Here is a 21,917-nt window from a genome sequence, read left to right on the forward strand (position 1 = left end):
GAACATAACCATGCTTCTGGCTGTCCACTCTCCTGTCCACTTTGTTACCTGGTTCTCCAGCCTTTCCAGAAACGGTTAGTCTTTAAAAAAAAATTCCATCCTTTGTTAAATCAGCCATTCATTTTCCGTTGCTTACAACCAAGAAGCCCTCACTCCTACTTCAAAAATATATCTCAAATATGTCCACTTCTCTTCATCTGAACTGTCACCCCACTAGTCCAAATTTCCATGATATCTTTTCTGCACTGATGCTGTAGCTTCCTGACTGGCTTCCCTGCGTGCCTTCTTGCTCTCTTCTAACCTGATCTATGTGTAACAGGTAGAGTGATCATTCCTAAATACGAAAGGGATTCTATCATTCTTCTCCGTAAACTCCTTCTCACTGACCTAGATATACAATTGAAAGATCTTTAACATAATCCACTAGAGCTCCACATGATTCAGCTTCTTCAGCTTCTGTCCACCTCTCCAACCTCATCTCTTACCATGCTCCCCCAGGCTCTGTGCTTCAGCCACACCAGCCTTCTTTCTCATCATGGGGCTTTCCTGCATGCTCTCCTCTACCTGGAATACTTTCTTCCCAACTCAGTCTGGCTCTTTCTCAGCCTTCAAGCGTCAGCTAAAGTGTACTTTCCTTAAAGAGACCTTTCTTTATGCCTCAGCCTACAATAAATGTTTCTGTTTATGGTCCTCATAATATCCTGTACATTCCATTTATTAAAATTATTAGAATTTATAATTATGTATTTATTTGTGTATTTTTTGTTTAGATTCTCTACTCAATTCTATGAGGGTGGGAAATATGTCTAACTTATTTTACCCTATATTCCAGTATCTGGTACATAAAATCCACTTAGGTAATAAATATGTTGAATAAATTAAAGAATGAAATGGTCTTCTGGTGACTTAGCACTGATAAACATTTTGCTAGGTCACTCTTATTCATATCATCTTCTTGGGCTTACTGGAACTGAACAACATGGCACTACTGATTCTCACCAGAAGTGTATGTGTGTATATATATTTAAACATTCTTGTTAATAGATGTCATCCACAAACTAATAGCAAGGTATACAACTAGCTTGTTGTCGGTTATAAGCCAATTAATAGAGATAGAGTCAGAAAAACATGGTTAAACTTTTAGTGAGTCTATAATGAGAATGCTATATCTGTGAGTGTTCTAACAATGGTAAGCAAGAAACTGTTTTTTCTAAATATTCACAGTGAGACCCTTAGAAACAGGAAGGAGGAAAAGAAAACAGGTTACCTTTCATCCTATTTTTCTTGATCCTATCCTAAATGGATCCACAATTGCTTATGGTGGACCAATAACCTTGGAAACCTACAAGCAACTAGTAAAATTTCTTTTTAAAGCTATGGGGTGGCAGCTATTGTTTTTGACTGTTCCAAAGATTTCCTTCTGTTCTTCCTTTCTTCATGAGGCTCATGATGCAAGCTGGTCACAGACTCTATCCCCTGGCTATAGTGATGGGTTCAGGAATGGCACTGACAAAAGCTGTGATAATCAGAGTCCTTACTAAAAAGTTAAATTTTTTTTGGTGAACATAAAGGGGAAAATAATCTCTTGCATCTGGGCTCACTATGAACCTCTTGCCTCTAGGCAAGTGATAGAAGGAAAAAAAAACAAACAAACTGGTACTTCTTCTATTCATCTTCTCTACCAGGGGGGAGAAAGCCATTGGTAATGCAGAGAAAATAGGGGGCAGACAAAGAGAGATATCAATATGTAGATAAACATAACTTTTGTTTAAAATTTTTATTTTATTTATTTAAAGGTATTTTTAAAGATAAAGATATTTATTTATTTTATTTTTAAAAAGATTTTAAAGAGAGAGAGCACAAGCTGGTGGAGCTGCAAGCAGAGAGAGAGGAAGAAGCAGCTCCCCGCTGAGGAAGGAGCCTGACGTTGGGGCTCAATCCCAGGACCCTGGGATCATGACCTGAGCTGAAGGCAGCCGCTTAACCAACTGAGCCACCCAGGCGCCCCTGTTTAAAAATTTTAAAGGATAATTGATTATACTACCAAACTTTAAGGAAGAATTAATACCAATTATTTATAAATTCTTAAAATAATATTAAAGAACACTTCACCACTCATTCTCCAAGGCCAATATTTTCTGATAATAAAACTAGATAATGACATCACAGGAAGGAAAACTACAGATCAGTATTGCCTATGAATATAGATGCAAAATCCTCAACAAAATACTAGCATACCAAATCAAGCAATACACAGGAAGGATTACACCCCATAATGACACTTACTCTAAGAATGCAAGATTGGTTTAATGTCTGAAAACTGATTACTATAAAATGTAGAATATTAATAAAGGACAAAAATTATGATCATTTCAAAAGATACAGAACAAGCATTTGACAAAATGCAATACTCTTTCATTAGAAAACACTCAACACATTAACTGGGAATGGAAGGGAACTTTCTCAACCTGATGAAAGGCATCTACCAAAATTTCACAGCTAAAATCATTCTTTTTTTTTTTTTTTTTAAAGATTTTATTTATTTATTCGACAGAGATAGAGACAGCCAGTGAGAGAGGGAACACAAGCAGGGGCTATGGGAAAGGAAGAAGCAGGCTCATAGTGGAAGAGCCTGATGTGGGGCTCGATCCCATAACACCGGGATCACGCCCTGAGCCGAAGGCAGATGCTTAACCACTGTGCCACCCAGGCGCCCCCACAGCTAAAATCATTCTTAATGCAAAAGACTGAATGCTTCTCTCTAAGGTCAAGAACAAGACAAGATATCCACTTATAGTCAACATTGCTGAATGAAGGTTCTACTGAGGGCAATTAGGCAAGAAAAAGAAATGAAAGGCATCAAGATTGAAAAGGAAGAGGTAAAACTATCTATATTTACAGATGACATGATCTTCTATATATAAAATCCTAAGGAATCCACAAAAACTGCTCAAATTAATAAAAGAATTCAGTGAGGTTGCAGGATTCAAGATTAATATGCAAAAATCAGTTTTATTCTTATTCACTAACAATGAACAATCTCAAAATAAAATTAAGAATATGATTTCATTTATAATAGCAACAAAAAAATAAAATACTTAACAATAACTTTCTAGAAAAAGTGAAGACAGTCCCAAGATGGCAGAGGAGTAGGAGACGTCAGTTTTGTGTGGTCCCAGGAATTCAGCTAGTTATCCAATCATTCTGAACACCTGCAAACTCAACCAGAGATCAAAGAAAATAGCTGCAACTCTACAAACAGAAATGCGACCACTTTCTGAGAGGTGAGAGGTGCAGAGAAGTGAATCCAAGGCGATATATGGGAAGATAGACCCCGGGGGTAGGGAGCCTCCCTAAGCCGGTTAGCGGAAACTGATAACGCAGAGCACAAAATCAGAACTTTTAGAAGTCTGCTCCACTGAGGATACCCCTGCCTGAAAGGCGCTTAGACAGCAAAGCAGGGGTGGAATCCTAGGTGGGACACTGTGATCTCAGGATCTCCAGGGTCACAGGAAGACCGCGGGTGTCTGAGTGCGGCAGAGCTCCCAGGCATTGGAGCGGGGAAGCCGGCTGCAATCCATGAGCCCAGGAATGAGCTGTCAGCTTGGGGTTAGCATCAACCTCAAACTGCAGCACTGTCAGGCAACTGCTCTCTGGACACGGGCCCAACAAACAGCAGAACTAGTGAGACTTCCTTCCTTCCCCCGGGAGCGCATCACAGGAGTCTGCAGGGTTTGGAGACTCGAAAGGGGGTCTTGTGCCTGAGATAGAAATGCTCGGTCACAGGCTGGGTGAACATGGAGTGTGGACAGAGACCCGGGAGACAGGAGTGGTTGACTGCTTTTCCCTGAGGGCGCTTTGAGGAGTGGGGCCCAGCTCCGCGGGGCCGGAGCTTCAGAGGCCGCCATTTTCATTCTCATCCTTGGTGGAAAGCCTTCGGGGAACAAAAGCCACATGGAGCAATCTGGAGCCACTTACTTAGCCTGGCCCCCTGGGAAGGGTGGTGCAGTTCCGGAGGGGGGGTGGCAAAGACACTTGAGAATCAAAGAACGGGCCCCTCCCCCAGAAGATCAGCAAGAACATCCGGCCAAGACCAAGTTTACCAATCAATCAATGAGAACTGCAAAACTCCAGCACTAGGGGAATACAGCACATAGAATTCGTGGCTTTCCCCCCATGATTCTTTAGCCTTTTGACTTAAATATTTAAAAAAAAAATTTTTTTTCTCTTTCCTTTTTCAACCAATTTCTTATTTTATCAACTCCTTTTTTAAATCTTTTTTAAGTTCCATTTTTTTCAGTTACAGTCTATCCCTTCATTGTATTTAATTTTATTTTTGTATATATATAAATTTTTCTTTCCTTACAATTTTGGGGTGCAGTTTCTTCTAATAGATCAAAATATACCCAAAATCTAGTGTATGGCTCTGTTCTATTCACCTATCTGATCATATTCTCTTTTTTGTTTTTGTTTTTCTTCTTCCTTTTTCTTTGTTTTATTTTTGGTTTTTTGTTTTATTAAAATCTTTTTTAATTTTCATCTTTACAGTTACATTCTGTCCTTTCAATGTGTTTTATTTTTGGATATATAAGTTTTTCTTTCTTTATAATTTTGAGATGTAGTTTCCTCTAACAAATTGACCAAAATACACTCAGGAGATAGTGTATTTTTCTGTTCTGTTCACCTGTTTATATCCCTTCCTTTTGTTGTTGTTGTTGTTATTGTTCTCTCCTTTGTTTTTTCTTGTCTTTTAATTTTCATTTTTACAGTTACATTCTACCCTTTCATTGTATTTAATTTTATTTTTGTACATATATGGGTTTTTCTTTTCTTTACAATTTTGGGATCTAGTTTTCTAAAAAACAGACCAAAATATACACAGAATCCAGCGTATTGCTCTATTCTGTTCACCTGTCTGATTATGTTCTATTTTTTTTATAAAAAAAAAAATTTTTTTTTTTTTTTTTGGTTTTGGGTCCCTTCTGATTTGCTTAGTATAATATTACTCTGAGGTCATTGTTGCCATATTAGTATTTTGTTCTCTTGTCCATCTATTCTTCTCTGGACAGAATGATAGGACAGAAAAACTCACCTCAAAAAGAGAACAAGAAGCAGTATTGACTGCCAGGGACCTAATCAGTATGGACATAAGTATGATGTCAGACCTAGAGTTCAGAATAATGATTACAAAGATGCTAGCTGGGCTTGAAAAAAGCATAGAAGACACTAGAGAATCCTTTCTGGAGAAATAAAAGAACTAAAATCTAACCAGTCGAAATAAAAAAGACTATTAGTGAGATGCGATAAGAAATGGAGGCTCTAAGTGATAGGATAAATGAAGCAGAAGAATTAGTGATATGGAAAACTGGAGGACGGAGAATAAAGGATGGAGAATAAAGAAGCTGAGAAAGAGAGAGATAAACAACTGCTGGAACATAAGGGGAGAATTTGAGAGATAAGTGATACCATAAAGTGAAACAATATTAAAATAATGGGATCCCAGAAGAAGAGGAAAGAGAGAGAGGGGCAGAAGATAATATTGGAGCATATCATAGCGAGAACTTCCCTAATCTGGGGAAGGAAACAGGCATCAAAATCTAGGAGGCACAGAGAACCCCCCTCAAAGCCACTAAATTGAGGTCAACATCCCAACATACAATAGTGAAACTTGCAAATGTCAAGAGACAAAGAGAAAATCCTGAAAGCAGCTCAGGACAAGAGGTGTGTAACCTATGAGGGTAGAAACATTAGATTGGCAGTAGACCTATCCACAGAGACCTGGCAGGCCAGAAAGACTAGCATGGTATATTCAGGGTGCTAAATGAGAAAAATATGCAGCCAAGAATACTTTATCCAGCTAGGACATCATTCAAAATAGAAGGAGTAATAAAAAGCTTCCAGGACAAACAAATTAAAAGATTTGTGATCACCAAACAAGCCCTACAATATTAAAAGAGATCCTCTAAGCAAAGAGAGAGCCCCAAGATAACACAGACCAGAAAGGAACAGAGACAACAGAGACAGAAACAGTCACTTTACAGATTAATACAATGGCACTAAATTCATATCCTTCAATAATTACTCTGAATGTAAATGAGCCAATTCCCCCAAACAAAAGACACAGGGTATCAGATTGGATAAAAAAAGTAAGACCTATTGATACACTGTCTGCAAGAGATTGATTTTAGATGTAGTCATCTCCAGATTGAAAATGAGGGGGTGGAAAATCATTTATCATGCTAATGGACATCAAAAGAAAGCTGGGGTGGTGATCCTTATATCAGACAAATAAGATTTTATTTTTTTTTAAAGATTTTATTTATTTATTTGACAGAGCGAGAGAGGGAACACAAGCAGGGGGAGTGGAAGAGAAAGAAGCAGGCTCCCAGAGGAGCAGGGAGTCCAATGTGGGACTCGACCCCAGGACTCCGAGATCATGCCCTGAGCCAAAGGCAGATGCTTAACGACTGAGTCACCCAGGCACCCCAAGACAAATAAGATTTTAAACCAAAAACTGTAATAAGAAATGAGGAAGGACACTATATCATAATTAAAGGGTCTATCCAACAAAAAGATGTAACAATTGTAAATATTTATGCCCCTAACATGGGAGCAGCCAATTATATAAGCTTATTCATAACAAAATTAAAGAAACACATTGATAATAATACAATAATAGTAGGGGACTTTAACATCCCCCTCACTGCAATGGACAGATCATCTAAGCAGAAGATCAACAGGGAAATAAGGGCTGTGAATGACACACTGGACGAGATGGACTTCACAGATATATTCAGAACATTCCATCCTAAAGCAGCAGAACACACATTCTTCTCCAGTGCACATGGAACATTCTCCAGAATAGATCACATCCTGGGTCATAAATCAGGTCTCAACAAGTATCAAAAGATTGGGATCATTCCCTGCATATTACAGACCACAGTGCTTTGAAACTGGAACTCAATCACAAGACGAAATTTGGAAAGAACTCAAATACATGGAGGCTAAAGAGCATTCTACTAAAGAATGAATGGGTCAACTAGGAAATTAAAGAAGAATTCTAAAAATTCATAGAAACAAATGAAAATGAAAACACAACTGTTCAAAACCTTTGGGATGCAGCAAAGGCGATCCTAAGAGGGAAATATATAGCACTACAAGCCTTTCTTAAGAAACAAGAAAGGTCTCAAATGAATAACCCAAACTTACACCTAAAGGAGCTGGGGAAAGAACAGCAAATAAAGCCTAAATCCAGCAGGAGAAGGGAAATAATCAAGATTAGAACAGAAATCAATGAACTAGAAACCAAACGAACAGTAGAACAGATCAACAAAACTAGTAGCTGGTCCTTTGAAAGAATGAATAAGATTGATAAACCCCTGGCCAGACTTATCAAAAAGAAAAGAGAAATGACCCAAATAAATAAAATCATGAATGAAAGAGGAGAGATAGCAACCAACACCAAAGAAATACAAATAAGTATAAGAACATACTATGAGCAACTATATGCCAACAAATTAGGCAATCTGGAAGAAATGGATGCATTTCTAGAAACTGAACCAGGAAGAAATAGAAAACCTGAACAGACCCACAACCAGCAAGGAAATTGAAGCAGTAATCAAAAATCTCCCAACAAACAAGGGCTCAGTACCGGATGGCTTCCCAAGGGACTTCTACCAAGCATTTTAAAGAACAAATAATACCTATTCTTCTGAAGCTGTTTCAAAAAAAAGAAACAGAAGGACAATTTTCAAACTCTTTTATGAGGCCAGCATTACCTTGATCCCAAAACCAGACAAAGACCCCACCAAAAAGGAGAATTATAGGCCAATGTCCCTGATGAACATGGATACAAAAATTCTTACCAAAATACTAGTCAATAGGATCCAACACTACATTAAATGGATTATTCACCATGACCAAGTGGGATTTATTCCTGGGCTGCAAGCGTGGTTCAATATCTGCAAATTGATCAGTGTGATACACTACATAAATAAAAGGACAAGAATATATGATCTTCTCAATAGATGCAGAAAAAGCATTTGACAAAGTACGGCATCCTTTCTTGATTAAAACTCTTCACAGTGTAGGTATGGAGGGAACATACCTCAATATTATAAAAAGCCATATATGAAAAGCTCACAGCAAATATCATTCTCAATGGGGAAAAACAGAGCTTTTCCCCTAAGGTCAGGAACATAGCAGCGATGTCCACTATCACCATTGCTGTTCAACACAGTACTAGAAGTCCTAGCCTCAGCAATCTGACAACAAAAAGAAATAAAAGGCATCTGAATTGGCTCACTCTTTCCAGATGACATGATACTCTATGTGGAAAACCCAAAAGACTGCACCTCATAATCGCTAGAACTCATACAGGAATTCAGCAATGTGGCAGGATATAAAATCAATGCACAGAAATCAGTTGTATTCCTAAACATTAACAATGAGACAGAAGAAAGAGAAATAAGGAGTCGATCCCATTTACAATTACACCCAAAACCATAAGATACCTAGGAATAAACCTAACCAAAGAGGCAAAGGATCTATACTCAGAAAACTAGAGAACGCTCATGAAAGAAATTGAGGAAGACACAAAGAATTGAAAAAACCTTCCATGCTCATGGATTGGAAGAACAAATACTGTTAAAATGTCTATGCTACTTAGAGCAAATTACACATTCAGTGCAATCCCTATCAAAATACCATCAACTTTTTTCACAGAGCTGGAACAAATAATTCTAAAATTTGTATGAAACAAGAAAAGACCCCAAATAGCCAAAGTAATGTTGAAAAAGAAAACCAAAGCTAGAGGCATCACAATTCCAGCCTTCAAGCTCTATTACAAAGCTGTAATCATTAAGACAGTATGGTACTGGCACAAAAATAGACACATAGGTCAGTAGAACAGAATAGAAAACCCAGAAATGGACCCTCAACTGTATGGTCAACTAATCTTCGACAGAGCAGGAAAGAATATCCAATGGAAAAAAGACAGTCTCTTCAACAAATGGTGTTAGGAAAATTGGACAGCCACATGCAGAAGAATGAAACTATACCATTTCCTTACATTATATCCAAAAATAGACTCAAAATGGATGAAAGACCTAAATGTGAGACAGGAATCCATCAAAATCCTTGAGGAGAACATAGGCAGCAACATCTGTGACCTTGGTCGCAGCAACTTCTTGCTATACACGTCTCCAAAGACAAGGGAAACAAAAGCAAAAATGAACTAGTGGGACTTCATCAAGATAAAAAGCTTTTGCACAACAAAGGAAACAGTTGACAAAACCAAAAGACAACTGACAGAATGGGAGAAGATATTTGCAAATGACATATTAGATAAAGGGCTAGTATCCAAATCTATAAAGAACTTATCAAACTCAACACCCAAAGAACAAATAATCCAATCAAAAAATGGACAGAAGACATGAACAAACATTTCTCCAAAGAAGACATACAAATGGCCAACGGACACATGAAAAAATGCTCAACATCACTCAGCATCAGGGAAATACAAATCAAAACCACAATGCAATACTACCTCATACCAGTCAGAATGGTTAAAATTAACAAGTCAGGAAACAACAGTTGTTGGCGAGGATTCAGAGAAAGGGGAACCCTTCTACACTGCTGGTGGGAATGCAGGCTGGTGCAGTCACTCTGGAAAACAGTATGGAGGTTCCTCAAAAAGTTGAAAATAGAGCTACCCTATGACCCAGCAATTGCACTACTGGGTATTTGCCCCAAAGATATAAATGTAGTGATCCGAAGGGGCACCTGCACCCCAATATTTATAGCAGCAATGTCCACAATAGCCAAACTAGGAAAAGAGCTGAGATGTCCATCGACAGATGAATGGATAAAGAAGATGCAGTATATATATACGATGGAATATCACACAGCCATCAGAAAAACAAAATCTTGCCATTTGCAATGACATGGTTGGAACTAGTGGGTATTATGCTAAGTGAAATAAGTCAATCAGAGAAAGATAATTATCATATGATCTCACTGATATGTAGAATTTAATAAACAAAACAGAGGATCATAGGGGAAGAGAGGAAAAAATAAAACAAGATGAAACCAGAGACAGAGACAAACCATAAGAGACTTTTAATCATAGGAAACAAACTGAGGGTTGCTGGAGGTGAGGGGGGTGTAGGGATGGGGTAACTGAGTGATGGAGGGCATGTGATGTAATGAGCACTGGGTATTATATTAGACTGATGAATCACAGGCCTGTATTTCTGAAACCAATAATACATTATATGTTAATTAATTGAATTTAAATTTAAAATGGTTAAACAAAGAAACATTTCATAATAATAAAGAGGTCAATTCATAAAGAATACATACCAATTCTAAAATTCATAAAACAAATTCTGATAAACTGAAAAGGTAAAGAAGTTTACAAAATCAGTAAAGAGGTAGACAAAAAAATAACATACAGAACTAGTAGTCACAAGTAGAAAAAAAAAATCAAGAACTATTTAGAATTTTTGACTAACATTATGAAAGAGGAAAAGCAGTAAAGCGTGGTTTAAAAAAGAAAAAATTAAGAAATTCTAAACATGTCAGTTTAATTATATGAATGCAATGAGTTGAATACCTTATTTCAAGAAATGCTATATATTTCTGTTTTCTGGATTGTTTTCTCAATTATTAACAATAAGAAGAAAATGTATTATGCTTCTTACTTTTTACAATAAAATCAAATTCTATTCATCTAATTTTAAGAAGGAAGAATCAAACACAATTGGGAGGTACACATAAAGAAGTGCTTAGAAGGAGTTATTGGCTGGGTGGCTCAGTTGGTTAAGTGTCTGCCTTCGGCTCAGGTCATGATCCCAGGGTCCTGGGATTAAGTCCTGCAGCTCTGGGGATCGAGTCCTGCATTGGGCTCCTTGCTCAGAAGGGAGCCTACTTCGCCCTCTGCATGCCATTACCCCTGCTTGTGCTTTCCCTCTCTCTCTCTCTCTCCCTCTGACAAATAAATAAATAAAAATCTTTAAAATAAGAAAGGAGTTATTACTAAAAATAGAAAAGTATTAAATGCTAATAATAGAAAAGAAGAAAGATCTGTAATTAATGACGAAAATTCTACTTAAGAAGCTAACGAAACAGGTGATTTAAAAGTCAGAATAAGCAGAAAGAAGAAAATAACAAAGATGAAAAAAGAAATCGATGAAATAGAAAATGGGCAAACAATAGAGATAATCGATATATACAAAGGTTGCTCTTTGAGAAGAGCCATAAAATTGATAAACTGCTAGTAAGATTGCTTAAATAAAGGAAGACAATACACTGACCAACGTCAGAAATGAGAGAGGGAACATTACTACAGAATCTAGATATTAGAAAAAATAAGGCAATATTATGAACAACTATATGTTAATAAATTTGACATCTAAATTAACATCACGGATAATTTATTGAAGATACAGATTACAAAACTGACGCAAAAAGAAACATAAAATCTAAACAGCATTATATCAATTTTAAAAATTGAATCTGTAATTAAAAACACTTCCATAAAGAAAACTCCAGGTCAAGACGGCTTCACTGGTGGACCTATCCTTTAAGGCAAAGTAATACCAGACCCAAAACAAACCTAGAAAAAAGAGAGGAGGAGGGAACACTGCCTAATACATTTTATGAGGTTCTCATTAAACTTACATTAAAATCAGACAAAGAGATCCAAATAAATAAAGTGACAGGTCAATGGATGGAAATGAATGAATCTTAACAGAATTCTACCAAAAATGGATCCTTCAGAATGTAAGGGGGTGGTACAAAGTTCACTCAACGGTCAAAGACCAATCAATGTAATTCAATATATTAAGGAGGGCACGTGTTGTGATGAGCACTGGGTGTTATACGCAACTAATGAATCGTTGAACACTACATCAAAAACCAATGATGTACTATATGCCCGCTAACCGAACATGAATAAAAATAAACAAGTATGTAAATAAATAAATACATTTGACATAAATTAATTTTTAAAAGTATGCTCATGTAAATAGATGCAAAAATTTTTGTTACTATATTCAACCTCTATCGAAGAGGAAAATTCAGCAAATTAAGAAGAGTACTTTCTTACTTTCATAAAAAATGTAAGCATACTGACAATACTACGTGTCGGTGAATGCATAAAGCCACTGCAGCTCTCATACATTACTGGTGGGACTGTAAAATGGTACAACTGCTTTGAAAAAGTTTGGCAGTTTCTTAAAAAGTTTAATATACAATGGCCATATGACCCATTAATTCAATGCTTGGGTATTTAAAAATGAAAACATATCCCACACAAAAGTAGACCCGGCTATTCATAGCAGCTTTATTCCTAATAACCCTAAATGGGACACAACCCAAATGTCCATCAGAGGTGAATGGATAATCAGATTATCATATATTCACACAATGGAATACTCTTTGGCAATAAAAAGTAACACACTACTGACAAATGCAAAAGAAAAATAGAGTAAATCTTTAAAAAAATCAGTGAATGAAGATTCCTGAAAATACATCATGTATAATTCCATTTAAATGAATTCCAGAAAAGAAAAAACTAATCCACAGAATATTGGCTACCTAGCGCTAAAGGTCAGAGGACAGGTTGACTGGGAAGGGGCACAATGAAACTTTTTGGTAGGGGGATGAACATTTTCTGTATCTTGATTATGGCATTAATTACATGCGTACATGAATTTGTCACAACTCATTAAAGTGTATATTTAAAGTGGTTGCATTTTCCTACATGAACTATACCTCAATAAAACTGATTTAGAGACAAACTGAACAAATATCCACAAATTGAATAGTTATAGGAAAAGCAAAATTCTACCTAACAGTTTATTAGATGAGGTAAGTTACTGTAAGTTACTGTTCTAATGAAAATGCTATTATGAAAAGATTAAGGGTTTCCTTTATAATAAGAAATAATAGAAAATGCAATGATCGTGTCTCTGTCTGAGGGGCATAGATAACTAAAAATGTTATTAAGTATAAGTCTTAATTAATGAACATGAATGATTATTCTATTCAAAGTAAATTTATAAGGCAAGACATAGACGTATTCATCAGCACAAGCAGCCTATGTTAATTTTCCTAGAGCAGACCACAAACTGGGTGGCTTAAAACAACAGACTTTTATTGTCTCACAATTTTGGAGGCTAGAAGATGAAATCAAGATGTCAGGGAGTCATATTTTCTTAGTCCTTTTGTGCTGCTATAACAAATACCATAGCCCAGGTAGCTTACAAACAACAGAAATTTATTTCTCACTGTTCTGGGGCCTGGGAGTCTGAGATCAGGGGGCCACATGATTGGCTGAGGGCTGTCTTCCGGGCTGCATACTTCTTGTATGCTCACTGGGTCGAAGAGGCAAGAGAGCTCTCTGAGCCTCCTTTACCAGGGCACTGATCCCATCCATGATGGCCCCACCCTCATGACCTAATCAGCAGGCAAAGTCCTTACCTCCTAATACCATCACTTTGGGGATTAGGTTTCAACAAACGAACTTGGGAGGGGACACATTCAGACCACAGCACTTTCTCTAAGGTTCCAGGCGGGAGAATCTATCCATGCCTTTTTCTTATCTTTTGGTATTTCTGCCAATCCCTGGTGTCCTCTGGTCTGTAGACAAATCATTCCAATCTCTGCTTCCACTGGCATTCTCCCTGTGTGTCTTTTGTCTCCTCTCCTTTTTTCTTCTATGGATACCAGTCATACTGGTTTACAGCCCACTCTAAAGACCTCATCTTAATTTGATTATATCTGCAAAGACCTTTTATCCAAATAAGGCCTCATTCACAGGTACTGGAGGATTAGGACTTTGTCATAACTTTTGGGGGACATGATTCAATCCATGCGTGCTCCAGATATCTGGCACACACAGACCAAAAATCTTTATTTCTATTACCATCGGTTATACTCTCTCACAATTTACAGCTCTTACAATTTCTCAGTTCTGACATGAATGTCCAGTACTTGTTTCTCCTTGTTTCTCTTTTGGTAAATATCTACATAGTTTACTATAAAATCAGCATATTTTATAAAACTGTTAACCTTATTTTATTTTTTTAAAGATTTTATTTATTTATGTGTCAGAGACAGAGGGAGAGCACACAAGCAGGGGGAGCTGCAGGCAGAGGGAGAAGGAGACTCCCTGCTAGTACGGAGCCCGATGCGGGACTCAATCCCAGGACTCTGAGATCATGACCTGAGCCAAAGGCGGACGCTTAACTGACTGAGCCACGAAATAGTTTACTTCGAAAGCAGCAGGTTTCAATTAATATATGCCAGAAAGTACTACACACAATCTTTAAAATATACAGGAATGTAAGAGCAGACTTCATGAACCGTATAAGGGAGTTAGCCCAGTGGTAACCCCAGCAACTCTCCACAACAGGCAGAACTAATGTTGGTGGAAGTTTCTCCTCCAATATGGGCTCTCCTGAGTCCTTCATGTTCTCTTTTCTGAGACTCCCAGATTTTACTACCATGCCTAGTTACCCTCTGGGTCAGTTCAAACACTCACATAAACTCTTTTTGGACTGTGAAAGAATTTGGTGTTAGCAACTACATTCAAGCAAGCCGATTCACCAGAAGTCTCATGTTAGTCCAACAGTTTGGCAAACATTCCAAGAACAGAAAAATTCCTTTCAACTTCATTTATGCCTCACATCCCTGGCTAATTTGTAAATTCCCTATTCTGGATTTCAACTCTTTCTTTCTTTCTCCCCAGATTTCCACCACTAATCTGGGCATGATTCATTTATTATCTGGGGCCTAGGTTCATCATATTTTTCGAATCAGGCTAAAATCACTGTCTTGGCTAATGAGTCACTGAGCTCTGCCCACAAAAAAACCTTTGACTGGCATTTGTCTTACTTACTGACCTTTGGCCTCTTACTCATTTCTTGAGCCAAACTACAGCGTTGGAATTTCTTTCTGGATGGACTCTTCAAGAGCTCACACTCCTGTCTCTTTATACTCTTAAAGTTCATTTTTCTCAACTCTCCATAAAGATCAAGGCTGCTAGTATTTTTCCCTAGAGATTAAAAAATACTTAAGATGACATATCTACAATTAGTAACTCCTCATTCTCCATTCACAATCTCTTTTGGAGGGGGTGTTGTCTTTTATAACCAGGCATTACTAAGTGAATAAGTGATGAAAACTTCAGAGAGAGAGGCATCGTCTAGAGAGTGTTGCCCCCACCGTTCGCACTGACACTCCTGGTAACCCCCAACCCCAAACTATTGCTCCCCAATAATCCTTCAGGTTGCAAAGAAGTTTTTTTCTGTTAATGAGAGATCTTTAGTTCCAAAGAAACACTGTTCATTCATGTGCTCTCTCACACACTCTTGCTCTTTCTGCTTAGTTTTCTCTACTGAAGAACTTGGAACACTCTTAGTACCCCAACTCTATAATGCACTCACCTCCATCCCTAGGAGTCCCCCAAAAGAAAAGACTGTTCCTTCCTAAAATTGGTCAAGCAATATCCCACAGGTAAGTGGACTCCATTGCATTTATATAATGCGGGACTGCTGATGGCCTTGCAAGTCAGTCTGGGACACTTCCACCCAACCTTCCCTGGCTCTCTCCCTCACTGGGCTCACACCTGCACCACAGGCTCCCTGGCATCTCCCTCCTTCCCTGCCCCTTGCCCCACCCCTTTTCTCCCACAGGTAACTGTTCCAATAAAACACGTGCATTTAATCCTGCCTTGGCATTTACCCAGACTAACACATCAGGATTAATAACTTATTTCAATTTATATTTCCCTGAAACTAGCAACTTTTAAATGGGTCCTCAGAAAATGGGTAAACAAACAGGGATTTTGTAAAGTAGACCTCAGATACAGAGTTCCTTTTTCTCCATTCATCCCCGCCTTGAAAAAGAGACTAACAAAAAAATTAGGCTTTTGAATAGTTGTATCAAATTAACACCTTTCCTAATATTGAGAGATTCTTCTTTATGTACAAATTCATCCAGTTTTAATAAGAAGGGAGCAAGTTAGGAACTGTTACTTGAAATTAGCTACTTAGGTGTCTGTTTCTATGATTCAACTGTAAGCTCCTAGAGGGTTGGCATCCCATTTCATTCCTTTTTTTACTGAGTACTGGGTTCGTAGCAGGTACTCAATAAATAATCTATTGAATGGAAGCAGGAAATGCTCAATCACGGTGAAGAATGAAGATGGGGAGGGTAGTTCCTAGACCCTTTGAGGGATATGAAAAAACGTAAAGTATATCTATTATCTTCATTATATAAACCATAGAAAATAAATTTCAAGTTCCACTTTACAAAATATAGAAAGCAAACATCAACAAAAATATTAGCTATACTTGGAATAAGCAAAAGATAAAGTGAGAAAGATTATAAAGAATTTATTTTAAACTGTTGAGAAACTTTGTAACAATGATACTCTATTGGTCAAAAACAGTTATCCTGCCCTTCTAAGAACTGTCCAATACATAACATCTGGATTTAGGAGAATAAGTTGCAATAATCATGTGGTTAGAGCCATAGACTATATATATATATATATATATATATATATATATATATATATATATATGCATATGCATATGCATATGTTTACTATATATTATATAAGATCTAGATTTCCTCCTACCAATAAACTTCACCATACTGTAGATGTACTCAAACTTCATTATTTATACACTGCCGCCAGACAGAATTCTATTTCTCCTTTATAAACAAAAAGAAAAGTCCTGTATCATCTTACCACTTCAGGTAAAGGAGTTTCTTTAAAATAAAATATTGATCCATCTAGATGATAGTGGAAAGTTAACATTTACAAAATAATTCCATGACAGTAAATGGAAATAGAACCAAAAGAATTCAGAGTTAGATAATTAGACCCCACAATTTTTGATTCTTTCATTGTCATTAAGAGGAAGAGCAATTTATTTCACCAACTGTTGGCATTTTTGTGATGATTAAATTCTTACTACAGCAATGAAAACAAGTGCATCAGTGGAAATCTCAAACAATGAAGCTTTAACTAGTATTTCCCATAACAGATGAATATGTCTAAATTATACCTTGTCACTGGGGAATTTTTGCTGTACATTAATGGATTTAAAATCTAATTAACTTCCCTATACTGTTTAAGAACACTACAATAATACTGGCTTGACTCATAACTGTTAAGTACACTTAGTGAACTGGAGAAAGTGGAAAAACATATTCCACATACCAGAGGCAGAAGAGGCAGAAAACATTTTTCTTCCTTTCCTTTTTATTATTTTCCCCAGAACCTTTTGCAAGTGGGATGAAATTAAAGAAGAAAGATATATCTAAAACAATCTATGGTAATTTAAAATGATTAATTCCAGGTCTTTTAACATATAAAACGCTCTAGTGGAAATTTTAGGTAGAGTAAATCCTGTCGCACTGCAAGTTGTCATGAAAGTATCTGACATCAGGAAGTCTAATTTTTGCACTACAAGCTTAGGAAGAAAATAAAACCATAGCTCTTCACATTTCAAATTAACATGTCACTTTTCCTATGAGTCAACCAAATAACAGATACGAATTGAAGTACCTACCAGTTTTAGGGCGTGATAAAACATTTCATGATGAGCCCCCAGTTAAAGGAACTAATCCTAAAGAATTTAACATGTGCTTTATAGGAAAAAATTAGAAAAGCAAATAATTCTAAGTAGTTAAACGGAAGTAATGAAAAATGAAAATTTTCAACTGAAGGTTAAGGAAAACAAAGAGACCTGTAATTTTAGAAAGTATGACAAATTTGGTAGCAGAATAGAAAAATATGTAATTTTCTAGAAGAGATATTTTTGATTTAATATAGAAAGCAATGAAATTCTGATTATAAAAAGTGAATAGGTAGAAAAGAAACATTTATCCCTTTTCCAAAGATACTATTTTCCTAGTTAAGCTGTCTGAAACCATTCAAACGAATAGAGGACACCTCAAAAAATTGCTCACGAAATTTCATTATAAATGGCTTTTGGTAACAAAATATGGCATACATATTAAAAATAAGCAAGCTTTCATGCTATGGCATTTTCTTTCTTTTCTTCATCCAACAAATATTTATGGAGCCCCTAGCACATAATTAAGCATTATTCTAGTGCTACAGATACAGCATGAACAAAATGGACTAAAATCCTAGCCAACATGGAATTTATTTTCTAAGTGAAATAAATGACAAGCAAGAAAATAAGTAAAAGATCTAGTATGTTCCATTCTACTCCTATTCCGTTGTCATTCTGCCCTAATATTGTGCTTTGATTTAATGCTACTGGATGTAGTTTAAGTAAAATTATAATGTGATAAAAGCCTTTTGATATTTCCATAAACCCTCTTGGCCCAGTTCTAAGGTAGATCTGTCTTTAAAGGATTACCATGATATAAACCAGGGATCACCAAACTTTTTCTGTAATGAGTCACATATAAATATTTTAGGCTTTGCAGGCCACCTAGGATGTATGTCACATGTTCTCCATTTTTTTTTTAACCCTTTAAGAATGTAAAACCACTCTTATCTCACAGGCTATACAAAAACGTGCCAGGGGCTGAATCTGGCCTCCAACCTCTGCCCAAAATCTGAGTATCTGAGTATCCCCACTTTTAAGTGGCTAGCCTCAGTACTACATTTCCTGGTTTCTTTTACGTTTATTCTTCTGCTCTTTATTATTCATTTTCCAAAATTTAATAAAACATTCTTTTCTAGAGCTACAACACTTCCAACCAGAGCAGCCTCAAAGTCAGTTCCAAAGAGCCAGGCTACCTGCTCTATTTCACACAAGCAACAGAAAAATGTTCTTGGCAGAAAACCCTTCCTAAGTCTCTATGCTTTAGAGAGATATGGTGGTGGAGATTGTAGACGCTCTCCCATGACTTCCTACGGCAGTCACAGAGAAAGTCTAACGTCCCCTTACCTTGCTGGAGGAACATCGATATTGGAAGAAACAACTTTTCGTTTTTGCTCAAGGAGACAGATGGAGCGAGTGTTTTCTTTTTCATGGTCGAGGGCTCGGTTGGCTTTTTTGGTGTCTGCTGTTTTCACATCTTCTTCCATGGCCAAGGGAAACAAGTGTTGATGAGACATTTTTTTACTAGAGTCACGTTTTAAGTCCTCTGGTTGAAATGTGAAGGTCATTTCCCGCTTAACGCTCCCCACCTGTGAAACGAAACACAACAATTCTTACTTGCCAGAACCTCAGCTTTGCATGACTATATGCAGATGACCCTAGAAACGACCACAGATCGGAGACCTCCTTGTTCATGTTGAAGATTTTACAGCTTAAATGAGAAAAATATAACATAAAAATAAAATAGCTGACGTTACGAAGTAACAGACATTTGATGCATCGCCTGTCGTCACGCAAACAAAGCAGCGTCACAAACATAAAAGGAAAGTTCCAGGCGTACGAACTGTGAAGACTGGACAGCATAATGCTCCTAAAACAAATCTGAATATGTAATGCATCGCTGGTTTCTCTTCCACAACTGAGATACTTAAGTAAATAAATTCTCAAATATTTCACACTAATTATGTTGAATAGAAGAGTGCTATAAACATAAAATGAGCCTTATCTTTGACTATGAATAATGATCTTAACCATACTCTCTCGTTCATGAAGAACTGTCTTTTATCTTTTATCTACAGCAGTTAAGATCTTAATGAAAACCCTTATTAGTAGGATGATAGAAAAGTCATTAATTTTTCTTACCATTTTTGACTAAATGCAACAATGCTTCAGTTTAAGACAAGTATAAAAGTAAGCCTCAGGACATGGACTCTGGTTATTTCAGAATTTGTGATGACTAAAAACAAAGACTGAAGTTAGAGATTTTTGTAAAGGTGGTTGGTATTGTGAGGTTTGGAGTGAACTTGTTAAAGTCATGAATGTACAAAGAAGAGCCAGAGGGGACGCCTGGGGGGCTCAGTCGGTTAAGTGTCTGCCTTCAGCTCAGGTCATGATCTCAGGGTCCTGGGACAGAGCCCAGGTTTGGGCTCCCTGCTTAGCAGGGATCTTGCTCCCCCCTCACCCTCTCCCTCTGCCCCTACCATGCTCGTGCTCTCTCCTATCTCACACTCTCCCTCTAAAATAAACAAACAAAATCTTTGAAAAAAGGAGAGTGAAAAAGAAAAGTGATCAGTACCCCACTGCTAAGTGGCCTGTGTTTCAAAATATGCACATCTGTTAAGGCATGTCATAGGTCCATTCAACAGTTCATCCTTTTTGTGGACTTAGTCTATAAAATCCATACATTCTCACTTACCCACTTAAATAGAGGATATGCTTGTTTCTTTCTTAATTTTAGGGAGGAGGAGAAGCTCAAAAAACCTGATCAAATAGATTTAGAATTATAGACGCTAAAGCCACAAACATAAGGCATTTTCAGAATAAAATGAGCATATGTATGTTCAATAATGGCAGACTGAAAACGTATGATATTAAAGACCAGTAATTTTCAGACTAAAGGGAAACTCTGAGGTATGCATGTTAGAGTCACAAGACCCACACACATATGAGAATTTCCAGAACCCAGGGATGAACTTGTGCCTTGGAATCCAGTTGGCTGGCATGTATCTTTCATATGAACACTGAGCTCTCTTCTCTCCCTGGCCTATACTTGTCAGGGCAAAATGATCTTCTTCTCATGGGGTTCCTGTCAGACCTAGCCCCAGGAAAATGGTTAGCCACTTTCGGTCTTCTTGCAACTCATTAAAAAGTTACCATTATTTCTTAAAATGAGTGCTTTTTGACATCAGTACACAATAGAAAAATAATAAAAAATATTTCAAACTTTAAAAAATTCAATGAATGTTCAATAAAAATGTAGCTTAGAAAATCAACAAATATAATTACTAATATTTCAAATATCCAGCACAAGTCACTTTCTTGTAACTTTTTCTGCCTGGAGGTAGGAGAGGGAGGTACTTTTTCACTTCATAGCACATCATTCCAAGCCTATGTTACAACAGGGATACACTAAACACCAGGCATAGAAGATGAAAACAAAACCCTGGTTTTGACTATTATAAATAGTTTCCCCCCAAGTGTCAAGTATTACATTAATTAAATATTTAAGTAGTCATTAGTATTAAGTTGTAGCAATAATTGACATCTATACCTCCCTTGGGGCTGACTGTACTGGGTAAATGAATTTAATCCAAAGACAGGGTTAGTGGAGAACGTTACAGGGAAGCTCAGCTTTTAGTTTCAAAATTTTAGGGGAAAAAATCCAGCATTCTAAAGCAAATTAATGCAAATAGAATAAATTTCCTATGGAAATTATGTTATAATTATATGTCACGCTGTTAGCCAAGACTTCATAAAAATATAGTAATATTCAATGTAAGCTATGTCTTCCATAATACATCCTAAACAAAAAATTAATCTCTCAACAGTAATCAGGGAAGTTTAGCAATGTAATGGATTTCAAAGACTATTTAGCCCAAACTCCTTATATTAAAAGTGGAACAAAGAGGAGTTAGAAATGGACCAAAGAGGACAAAAAAATATAGCGATGAGTAAGAGATTTTAGATACTTTGAGTCATGGATTCCACTGTTGTAAAACTGCTGGAAGGAGTGGGTGACAGGTGTAGATCTTCATTATATTACTAAGCTTCAAAGTTCACATATAAAGATTACATGTTCTTTCTAATACTCTTTTATCCGTATCAGATATTTACATTTAAAAGTTTTTTTTTAAAAGAAGAGTTCACAGGAAAGTAGAGAGTGGGGAGAGTGCATGAAGTCAAATCTTGAGAAGCTGGGCTCTGAAATGGCTCAGAGGGATAGGATGGTGGCTGGAGAGGATGCTGGACAAGGGAAAATGTTCTAAGATGAAAGGTAATAGAGCATGTTTGAATGCTGAGTCAGAATGGAAAGAAAGG

At 36.9% G+C, this 21,917-nt stretch overlaps 1 protein-coding gene across 1 annotated transcript in view; it reads right to left on the reverse strand.

Moving 5' to 3' along the window:
• Positions 1-21,917, reverse strand: part of ZNF704 (zinc finger protein 704) — a 237,866-nt gene that overhangs the window by 171,401 nt on the left and 44,548 nt on the right. The window contains exon 2 of the mRNA XM_026495838.4: positions 18,948-19,189. Within this exon, the coding sequence (XP_026351623.1) occupies positions 18,948-19,189 (242 nt within the window). The remainder of the gene's footprint in view (positions 1-18,947; positions 19,190-21,917) is intronic.

Source organism: Ursus arctos, unplaced genomic scaffold (assembly GCF_023065955.2).
Source record: "Ursus arctos isolate Adak ecotype North America unplaced genomic scaffold, UrsArc2.0 scaffold_6, whole genome shotgun sequence".
NCBI classification, from domain to species: Eukaryota; Metazoa; Chordata; class Mammalia; order Carnivora; family Ursidae; genus Ursus; species Ursus arctos.